At 36.1% G+C, this 12,322-nt stretch overlaps 1 protein-coding gene across 1 annotated transcript in view; it reads left to right on the plus strand.

The window, feature by feature from the left end:
- Positions 1 to 12,322, plus strand: part of LOC122808284 (melatonin receptor type 1C-like) — a 210,207-nt gene that overhangs the window by 117,446 nt on the left and 80,439 nt on the right. The window contains exon 3 of the mRNA XM_044079247.1: positions 11,520 to 11,708. Within this exon, the coding sequence (XP_043935182.1) occupies positions 11,520 to 11,708 (189 nt within the window). The remainder of the gene's footprint in view (positions 1 to 11,519; positions 11,709 to 12,322) is intronic.

Here is a 12,322-nt window from a genome sequence, read left to right on the forward strand (position 1 = left end):
AAGACCATTGGAAGGGCTTTATATGTTGCCACTAGAAAATCAGGTCTGCAGTTAAAGTTCTGTGATTAAGATCTAAGGTTCAAATATTTTCTGGTGTTTATAGTGTGGAAGGAGATCTGACTGCCATGTCAGCAATCACGTAGGTGACGTGGATGGCTGGATGGCCACTGAATGGTTCTTGCGCTCTTCCTGCACTTTGCATGCTGGGAAAAAGCAAGAAACAGTAGCAGCAGATGGTAATTTGGTTTGATCAGAGTTCGTAACTTCAAACTTCGATCAGGATCGGACAAAATAAAATCTTCAAATATAACTTCTACAGTTGCCGCAAGTAAGTTAATGTCAGTAGTACAGGTAGCTCAGTTTTTTTTTTGTGTAATTAGCGTTGAATAAATACCCAGAAACATCCCATCTGGCAAGAAAGGTCAAGTCTCTAACTGTCTTAAACACTAGTCTACACACTTTCTTGTGCTGAACTGCTGCTATAGTGCGAAATGTGAAGTAAGACATTCCTTACTGTTCCTGGAAACAGAGGGTGTGTAAATTGTTTGTGTGTAATTGCTAGTGTTGTAACTAGTAACAATGTGTTTTTGAGGTGCTGCAGCTGAGTTGCCAAAACAGAACTTTTATACTTCTTGTAAAAGAATGATATTCATATCTGTGCTATAGTGGAAAAGACAGGCAGAATGTTCTTGTTCCCCATGCATGTGGCAGGGCAGGTTGTTTTGTACTAGAAGCACCCGTCTGCTTTTATATTCAGGAATGTTTTTTTTCAAATAGAGCACTTTGCAGGAGCACTTATGTTGTTTCCGAAGTTGCTCACCCTGACGGCCAAAGTGCTTAACCGTATTGTGATGGCAAAACCTTGGTCCTCTGTTAGTTCTGCTGTTGTACAACTTTGATTGCTAATAAATATATGATGATGCCTATGACCAAAAGAGTTTGTTAAATAGTCAATTTCTTTTATAAACAATAAAGAGAATGCATATGAGACCTTTAACACGTGCTGCAAAACAGATCAATAACAAGTTATATTTTTGTCTGAAATAGAAATGGGATTGATAAATTAAGAGAGAGAACAGTATATATACACACACACACACACACACACACACACACACACACACACACACACACACACACACACACACACACACACACACACACAAATAACACTGATTTTATGGATATGGAGAATACACTGTGAGTTCAAAAACTATGCAGGCCAGTTAAAGAAGTGTCAGGAATACAAAATGCAAAGAGCAGGTAAGGGCTGGTTGCAAATACGGTACTTATAAGAAGTACAGAAAAGTTTCTTAATTGGCTGTCTGGCACTATTCCCAAATGTAGTTCTCATAATCCACCAATTTCTGTAAGTGCTTAAAAATGTTTGTGTAATTCATGGGTAATTTCTACTACAGATGGCATACTCATACACTACATATGTCCATGTGGATGGTTCTAGCTCACTCCCCAATATGCTGTATGAAAAGTAAAAGTGTACAAACCAGTAAGGCAGAATTAAAAAAAAGAAATCGCCTTTGCTGCTTGTTTATATTTAGGTGATGGACTTAACTTCTGTCCCTATTTTCTGTAGTAGGCATAATAAAGAAGTGCATTATTGTTTATTTACTATTGTTGTCAAGTATGGTGTTTAGTTACAGCTGCATATTATCATGTGACAGTAAACAAAAAGGTACACTTTTATACTGGATTAATAATGAAGTGTTACATTCTGTGCTGAAGAAAATGGAGACACATATTTTATAAAACAGCAGCTGTGGTTGCCAAAGATAACTAGATAAAATGTTCAATTGTATTACTTCCATGCAGGAGCAAATGAGTAGAATATGGTGTCAAACATTAAATACATGAGTAAATAAATAAATACTGCACACCCAGGTGGAAATGGGCTTACTGTATATACAAATGCATGTGAGATACCAGCTGCTTTAAATTAATCATACATCTCTATGTTGCATTCAAATATATGCTGGGACTGCAAACAAGAATAACTATAGAATAGTGTGTTAACTCGATGGTCATGGATTGTCAGTGGGTAGTTTAAAAGGTGGCAGTCAATTTTACTCTTTTATCTTTGACTTAATTTTCCAAATATTGTTTTTGTAAATGAATTCAGTTGTTTACTAGTCTAGCTAGTGCAGCTTTAAGAAATATAAACTATTATTTATTTGATAAAGTCCTGTGTCTAGCAGCTTTACTTCTGCATGCTTAACTGGGAGATAAAAGTAATTTGTGGACTAATCGCTGTATTTTTTTTTTGCATACGAATACAACCACTGCATTTGTACAGAAAACACTAGTTTACTTGCATTATGACACAAAAAAGCTTTTAGCTTTGCATGAACTGAGCACATATCTTATTGTATGAAACTGTACTTTTGTTTGCTTTTCTGTTTAAAGTGCATATGCTAAAATAAAGTGGTACTACTTTTGTTTAATTTTACATATGGTAAAATAAAGAGCTAAATAACGCTGATTTTTTTCCCCGTGAAAACGTTTTCTAGAAAAATAGTAAAATAAAGTGCTAAATAATGCTGTTTTATTTGAAAACATTCTAGCAAAAAGATGCTTTGCTACTTCTTGAGTTTTTTTAAATTAAATTAATGTAATTATTCCAGTTTCAGTAGTCTGCAGACAAATACATACTGTGTCTGTGTATGGATGCTATTTTAAATGTTCAGTAGTATCAACAGCCTATATGACAGGACAGTGAAAACCAGAATGTGTACTTAAGGTAAAACTGTTCGCATGAAATGCAAACCAGCAGGCTATCATACTCAGCCAACCCATTCCAAGGCCTGTGGTATTTTAATTTGACAAAAGTTAAGAATTTGAAATGTGATAATACTGGAACCACATTCTATATACCTTCAACCCCTCCCCGCCATGCTCCCACCCCCTTCCTCCATACAAAATATGTACGCTGCGCACCTGTAGTCCTGCTTTATGGACATTTAAGCATTCCTGTAAGGGCTACTGTACCTCGCTATGTTAATTTGCACCCTCCCCATTACCAATAATTTAGGCTATTTTTAGGCCTTCTTTGGTTTAAAGTTTGTAGTCACTTGCTTTATATTTTCTGTCATTCTTCTTGATCCACTTGCAGACATTTGAGCACTTATTAAGGTCAGCATACTCATTCTTCTTTGTATTGTCTCATCACTGTTTCATAATGACTTGATGTAATCAAAAAACTATAAAATGATTATGATTAAAATAAAAATTCAAAATAAAAATGTAACCCCCCAGCCCATCCAAGGTAAATACATAAACGGTGTCTTTTCATCTGTCCTTGAGTTTGCAGAATGTTCTGGTTTTCTGTCATATTTTTATACTATTGATTTATGCTTCTTATTGTTCAGAAAATGCATGTTGTTGGCAGTATTTTACTTTGCACTTTTATAAAGCTGAATATGAATTATAATTGAACTGCAGTGCAAGGAGAAGTGGTTTGAGTTGGGTGCTGCTTGCTTTTTTATACTTGATTTTGACTGGCATTCCAGTAATATATTTAAAAAGTAATTCATTTTTTCATGCCTCACAACCCTTTTGTTTCCATCTAGATATTAAGTAAGCTGTCATGTAGCCATTGCACTGAAATATTCTTTCTTCTTCTCCACTTCATTTTGTCTTGATTGGACTCTCATAATGATGGTCTGGCACCCAGGGCAGCATATTTAAAGTCCCAGTTTTTTGTGGTTTTGAGCATAGCTCTGCCCCTTTCTAGTTGGTCACACCCCTTCCAATTGGCTCCACCCATTCATCTGTTTCCTGCAGCCCCCCTTTGATTTGAAGTCACCAGCCGCCACTGATATCAATAAATAATATTTCCCACCTGCAGACATATCTTATGTTTTATTGGGGAACAGGGCTAAAAGAAAACAATTTCTTGATTTATCCAATTTATCCTTTCTGTGATATGGCAGAGAATTAGGAAAAATGTCAAGGAACAAAGCAGAAAGTATGTAAGACAAACACTCCTGCTATACAGTACTGCATTTAGTCAGAGTACTACGTAAAAGTGCTGGACACATTCACTCATATTACTACTTCAGACTGCTGCAAACACTCACTCACAATACTTCTGCAATGTGCTGTACAGACGCTCACTCACACTAGTACTAAAAATTGCTGCATGCATTCACTCACAGTGCTACTGAAATGTGCTGTGTATATATTCACTCACACTACTACTAAAGACTGCTGCATACGCTCACTCGCAATGCTGCTACAGTGTGCTGTGCACACACTCACTCACAAAAAGAAAACTGAATATGTCTTCCATTCAGGGGCTAACCAAGCTATACTGCAAATAGAAAAAAAAGCAAATCTCAACTTCTCAGGAAAAAGACTAACATATTAACATGCAGCTAGATTAACTGTAATATGTGCCATACCCAGTAAATCTACAGGCATTTAATTATTTGAAATGATAGGAACAAGAATGGTGATATATTTATAACTTCTGCATAACACACATAAGTTTGGCACATGTCAACATTGCCCATCACTATGTTACCATAAAAGAGAGCAATAAAAAGAAGTGTTTGCCCAGCACACCAGGTCTATATTAGATAAATGAATGTTTATCTAATTGAAGGCTGAAATCATCGAAAATCCCGGAACTCAAAATCGCAATTGTGGGGGGCTGTGCCCCCCCCCATGCTAAATATATATTCCAACTCTGAGATCACGCTACAGTGAGGAAAGGGGAAATATTTCCATCTTCACTGTACCACGATCTCTCAAAAACCATGTCGAGATCCTGGATTTTTGATGATTTCAGCGTTCGATTAGATAAACTTTTGTTTATCTAATATAGACCCAGTATACCTTGGTGAAGCATGTACAGACCCTTAAGACATGTGTGGCAAAAATGTCTGTCTCAGAGAATACCAATTACGTAGTGATAAATTATGTTTATGTATTATAGAGAAAAGATAGAAAAAACCAGAACAAACCCTTTCTTCCAAATTTGGAAGTACCTTACACAATCAGAAAAAAGGCTGCTACTCTTAGATGAATACTGCATTACACTGTGCAAGTTAATATGGGTGTAACAGCAAAATGCAGGGTGTGGAACATTCAGAAAAATGGAAGCATATTATTGCAAGAGGAAAATAATGCAGTATATATCACATGCGATTGAATGCATAGTAAAATGCAAATTAGAAATTCTATGCAAATGAAGTAGGCACTGCATATAAAGGGGAACATTTCGAATGAAGACTAATTCAGGCACATAAAATAAGCGCATGGTGGTGTGACACTTAACCATTTTGTAAACCAGTTTACATGGTGTACATGTGAGCATTGGTGAGGCCAGCTCCACAAAGAGGCTGGTCACCAGTGAAGTCTGCCAGAGCTTTGTGCTGGGCCCACTCCTCTTCGGCATCTACTTCTTGAATAACAAAGCCAATGTCAAAGGCCTTTGGGTGACCAAGTTCACAGATGATTGGAATCTGGGAGGAGTCATTGAAACTCCCCAAGATGAGAACACCCTTCAGGAAGGTCTAATGCAGACAAAATCTTGGTGCCAAAGCCATGTCTTAAACTGAATATCAACAAGTGCATAATAGTACCTTTTGGGAAGTCTACCACCCTGAGAAACTATGTCATCAATAAAACACCCATAAAAGTTGACTCACTAGTCAGGGATCTGGGAGTTCATGTAGACAGTAACATAGACTTCGACCAGCATATGACAAAGGTAGTAAGAAAATGCATCTCTGTTGCTCAACTTATAAGCAATGACATGGCATCTAGGTTCAGACAGGTCATCATACAACTGTATTTGGCCCTCATCAGACCCATCATAGAGTATAATGTCCCCTTTGTTATGAACCTGATAAGACAAATGCAGCAATTGGAATGTCCAGAAAGGTTCCTTACAAACAATACAGGAATAAGCACAATGTCTTATACTGATCACCTCAAATTCCTATCTCTGTACTCGGTATCAGAGGGTCTTTTGAGAAGTGATCTTTGTCTGGTATACAGGGCATCCCTAGACCCTGTTTTGATAAACCATTTGCACAACTCCTCAAAAAATGCCATTATAACTACTGGATTAAAAAAAAAATTTTGCCTGCAATATAAGTAGTATATATTGGAGAGACAGATATGTTTCTCAGAGAATTCCCATTCTCTTGAATGGGGACTCATCCATATGAAGTAGAGTTCATCCATATCCCTTTTTATGTGCAACTTAATGGGTGAATAACTGGGAATTCACCCTTGGTCTGGTGGCTTGGCTTCTATGTCTTTGATAGACAGAGGCAATCAGTAAATCATCTCCTATATAAATAAAATTAGTGGGTCACATGTGGTTTGTACAGCTAGGCTTATAAGGGCCCTAGTGGTTGTTAGACTAGTATACGCATTTGAACCTATGAGGGAAGTAATGCTTAGATTATCAGCAGCTATAGCTGATTCATGTATATACAGTGCTGTGCTACCAAAATATATCCATTCCTAGCAAGAGAGTGCAGACACATGTTTCATCACATGTGAATACAAATGTGAGTTCATTTGCAAATGGGTGACCATTTTGCTTCTTATGTATACTCAAGAGAGTAGCCATGGCTAAATGAAGGTCTCTCCCCAACAGCATGGTGTGGAATGCACAGCTCCAGTAGAGTGTGCCAGGAGGAGCATGATTTTCTTTTCTCTCTGCAGTGGAATTTTTAGCAGCACAAGCTGGTATAATGTGATGGAGCCTTTCTGAGGTCTGGCATGACTATTTCAGGTTAGTGAGTGATGCCACAAGCATTGTCCATTCTGCTGAGCATTACTGGCATCTCTTCATTAACCTGACAAACTCCACCCTAGCCTCCTCCAGTAGCAGGAGGCAGAGATTAGGGACAGACAGCCATAAGCACACTATAGTATTTTCCCCAGTTCTGTTGTTTTTTATATATTCCATTTTATATACATACATATTAGTGCACATTTTATTTTATAACAGCAAAGGAGCAGGAGTGTAACATGGTTGAATTCTGCAGAATGTGAGTCTGGCTGTCCCAACAGCATGGTGATTATGATTTCTGTGTCAGACGACACCACAACTGTGACGCTGTTGTCAATATATGGTGGCAAAATAATTCTGTTACCACTCTATATGAGTAAGGATTTTCTTTTGTGTAATCCTTTGCATGGTCCTTAGGTGGAGGATGAGAGAGTGAGGACATGCTTGCTTCAGTCTGCATCAGTCAAAATGTCTGGCACTGGGTTGCTAATTGCTTCCAGTATATTTTGATTTGTTATAATATTCTCTTTCACCATAAGGCTAGTACTTGCCTGCTATCCTTCTCATAATCCATAAAATGCTTAAATAATTCCTTTTTTGTATTATTAGTAAATTTGCCCAATTTAAGCTTAAAAACTACTTTTCCTATTCTTATTCATCTCCATAGGAATACTTTCCAGTAAACATTTATTATAAATGTTAAGATATTTTATACTACTTGAACAAATGATTCTTCCAACACCACAATTATTTTCAAATTGTTTTATTTACCATGTTTGTTACTTCTTCACTTGATTTTTACCCTTAGCATAATGTGCACTAATGAAGTTATAAAAATATTTCAACTGTTGTTTATATTTTTTTCACTTTGTCTTTTCCTTTCTGTTACAAAACTTTCTGAATATAGCTGCAAAATTTACTTGATGGCAATTACTGCACTGATATTCAGCCAGTTATACTTTTTGATCTTAATCTCCCATACCATGCACAGATATAGGCATATAATTCTCATTGGACCAAACCACTTTTAACATAAACTACCATTTATACACATTACAAGTGGAATATTCTCATATGTGATTAGTGTTACTATCTGAGAGTAACTGCAAAATATTATATAATCTAGGATTTTATTAGTATCCACTTTTTTAGAAACAGGCATTTCTCATTTAAAAACTGGGATCATAAATATATCTAATCTGTTGGAGAAATTTCCCTCCCCGTGTGCTCACCAATAACTTCTACCTAGCCTTTCCCACTGGGATGCTGAGTAGGCTGCACTCATTCATGCTTTACCCTATAAATCAGGTTTTTCCAGTGACAGGCCACAATTAACTGGGCCAAAATTAGGACTCCATCTGTTTGTGTTACAGAGCCACATTTGATTCTTGCTGTACTCCTCCCATGTGGATCTATTTACAATATTTTTACCAGATAAACAAAAGGCGCAAGTCCTTTTCCTCACACTAGACTATCATTCAATTTTGAAGGTTATTATCCCACATGTTCTGGACTTCTCTCTACTCCCACCATATATGATACTGACTTGTTTCTAAAATGGAAAAACACAGTCCAAATGTTCCAACAGGTCCACACCAGTGAAATAAAAAAAAAAAAAAATTCTTTATTGCCACAGTAGATTTAGTGCTTTTGTCTGCTTATACCACAAGACTTCTTCAGAATCTACCTTCATACTGTTCAAGCACATTTAAATACTGCAGGAACAAAACTACCTGAACCAATAAAACAATTAAACATTTAAAGAATCACTACTTTCAAATATATACATAAAAATACAAACATAAAAATACAATTATGTATCTAACCACATAGATGGTTATATGGTTAGATACATAATTGTATTTTTATGTTTGTATTTTTTATGTATATATTTGAAAGTAGTATTTCTTTAAACAATTCACTGGCGCTGTTAAGGCAAATTTATTTATTTTTGTTAGCCCCCCCCCCATAAAAATCTATCACTTCTGTTCCAAACTCATCATTCATTCCTTCAAATCTTCAAGTTCCAAAGTCTCTGTTACATCACCCTTCCTAAAAAATCTCCCACTTTCATTACCCCAAAATTGACACTAGTTTTAAATGTTCTTCTTCAAATCACAAATCTTTTTAGCCCTATGCTGTGTAACAGTAATTCGCATATCTCAATCCCAACTCTCTTCTAACTGAGAATTTACCTAGCATGTTTTCTCACTCCATTAATCACTTCCTACTGATCTCCTATTTCTCCTGCTTCTCACTTAGCCTCTCTGATATGTTCATTCTCACAATCCCTGGATCTGTATAATAAATTGATGTCTGCAATATCTTCTAAATTATAAGTGCACCCACCCACATTCTTTCTTACCTATCAGCATTTTGACCATATAAATACTTCCTCTCTTTCTTTTCCACACAAATCTGATGCATTTTCTCTGGCTCTCATGCAATATTTTCTTTATTCCTACACGTCTTCCCATGTATGCAATGTGTCATAAAACAAAAGTTCTAAACAACTCTGCTCAATCATTTAATATATTTACTTTCTATGACCACACATTGAATAACTGTACCTTACTTTCACTTTATCCATTTCACTGTTAGACTATTTATAGTGCTCTTAACAGCTATGACCCTAAAATCTATCCCCCCATCTGATAATAATAAGCTATTCTTTTTTGAATTCCTTCTGTTGCCTTAACTACCACTATCTTCCTTGGAGAAATTGCCACATCAACCTATTTCTAGACTTAATAAACATTTGTAATATTATCATCAGCTGCTTGCCCACCCTATCAAATTGTATCATACAGATATCTACAAAACAATGGTTACTTCCCTTACCTCCAAAAATGTCCTATTCATCAAAATCATTTTAATCCTTTATGCAGGACACTATTCTTCTTAGAAATAAAACTGAAAGGATGGCATGCTTGCCTAATTCCTCTTTTTCACATCACCATGCCCAGATTACCCAAACTAACTTAAATCCTAAAGTAAAGCTTCTTTTACAGTGTATTAATATCTTGAAACCATCTTCCTCACCCTACAGCTTTCTATAATGTTTTAATAAATAAGTAAATAAGTAAAGCAATCAACCAGAAACCAGCTGACAAATAAATACATTCCCAACTTATGCTGTCAAAAATTAAGCAGACATATTTTCAAACGCCCACATGTTGCTGTGGCCTCTGCCACGATGAATCTCTTCAGTGATATAGCTTTCCTTATTTAGCAGCAGAGGTCCTACCCATCTGTAGAATGTTCCAGTGAGTGAAATGCACCATTTTTATCCTTCCTATCTACTATCTTGAGCTGTGGATCTGCTCTGCTGTTCAACATTCAGCAAATTATAGACATTTGTACCACCCTCAGGTCCAGAGACACCACAGAAATGCCAATTGCCTAATTTGGCCTTTATTTCATATTAGTAAATGTCTAAATTATATTTCTTAATTATTCATAAATTTATTATGTCCCACTTTTGACACTGTATCAGAAAAATGGGAGATGTGAGCAAGGGCCAGGGACTTCAGCTATCATTCTGCAGAATGCTGGAAAGTTTTAGGTGGTTCTTCAATATCTCTTGACTTCTGGCCTGGTACAATGTCAGTTGCTCTGAGCTCCATTGCTAATGTCCACTGTGCATGCCTACTATCTTTAACTAGGCTGTCTGCATTGCTTAGCTGTGCTCTCATTCACACATGCCTATCCCCATGGATTGCACTTCTTAACTATCTACTGAGAATGTTCCTTTAGTTGAATAAAACAAGCACCATCTCTGTTAGATGGGTGAGCCAGCATTTGTCAAAATTTCATTTCTCTCCCTCCCAAGCTGGTTCCTCCCATTGCTGGCCATTAATCAAATTTGGATCATCTAGATTCAAATCAGGGCCTATATCACCATGCCATGGAGCCAGCATAGTACTGCGTCTTTTCTTATATTATACCTAGCCTGGTATAGTACTGTACTATATCTCTAATGTTTAACAAATTATTCCTTAAGAAGCAAAGTCCAACATTATTTTACAGGCTCTTTACAAATAACACAGGGCACTTCAGTTTCATCATCTAAGGACTGTAATTACTTTTATTAAAAGTTAATCATTGATATTAGATTTCATTTAAGTAAGCAGACTAGATGCAGTCAGAAAATACATCTGAAAATATTACCAAGTTTGTAACTTTAGTGAGCCCTTCCCTATAGGATATACATAAAAAACAGTTTTCAAATTAAAACAAAAAGTAATGCTGTTATAAATAATGAATATCTGAAAGCACTGAGCCATGATATAACTGAGGTAATTGGAATCAGGTAATGGTTATCCATCTGTGGTTTGATCATACATACTTCAAAACAATTACAGGTGAAAAGAAGGACCATATGTGACTATTTAAAAGCACATCAAGTTGGAGTACTTCAGATGAACAGATGGGTTCAGAATTCAATATCAGTTCTCTGAAAGAAGAAGCAAATCCTTTCTGAGACAATTATTGAATACAAACAATAACTGCACCACAGTAACATATACTGAAATGTCCAAAACACTTCTCATGTGGCAAGTTATTTACTTATTTATTGCATGACTCAGATAATGAAGTTCTGAATTGTTAAATTAACCTGTATGCATCTAATTGTAGAGAAATATGAATCAGTAAATGCCTCACCTGCAATGTGATTTATAGAACTTCCCAGACAGAAGTGAACAGAAGGGTATTGCTATTTTCTATTTAATATCCATGAATATATTAGTTAATAATGAAAGCAATGACAACATCAGATCCTTTGCTGGAAATGACACTGCTTTGCCAGCTTCTGAGATCTCCAAAACTGTAACAATTTTGCTGGCCACTGTGATGATCTTCACAACCACCATGGACATCTTTGGGAACATACTAGTGATGCTGTCTGTGTTACACAACAGAAAACTCAGGAATGCTGGTAAGTACAGTTTTCAGAAATGAACTGTTACTTTAATGTAAATAACATTTTAAAGGTGTATCTCACATCTGACCCTAAGCTTAGCCTTTAGCTTTGAAGTGTTTATTACTATTTCATTTGGCAGAGCTTCAGATATTAACATAAATACTGATGGCAGTGTGGGGTGCATGGTAAGGCAATGACCCTCAGACTGAGTTACCAATTGCAAATCTAGGTGCAATTCATGTAATCATCTACTAAATTGTATGCATCCCTAAGCCAGAGTAAGAGATCCAGTTCTCCAAGGAAAGCTAAAAACCTATTTTTGTAATGAGTTTACATAGTTAAAATAAACAGACAAATAAGAATGAAGCATTTATTAAACTTTATTTAAACATAGTGTGTCATATTAGACAAACAGTAATCTAGTGAATAAAGTAGATATGGCAGAAGAGAATGAAGGTATATTTTATGTCTCAGTATAAACACACACACACACACACACACACACACACACACACACACACACACACACACACACACACACACCAGGAAATTTAGATATTTGAAGTACTAGTTACAGATATGAATACAAGAAAGATCATTCATTTCATAAACACTCACCAACTCTTGTC

This window comes from Protopterus annectens, chromosome 8.part0, assembly GCF_019279795.1.
Source record: "Protopterus annectens isolate FY-2018-M chromosome 8.part0, PAN1.0, whole genome shotgun sequence".
NCBI lineage: Eukaryota > Metazoa > Chordata > Ceratodontiformes > Protopteridae > Protopterus > Protopterus annectens.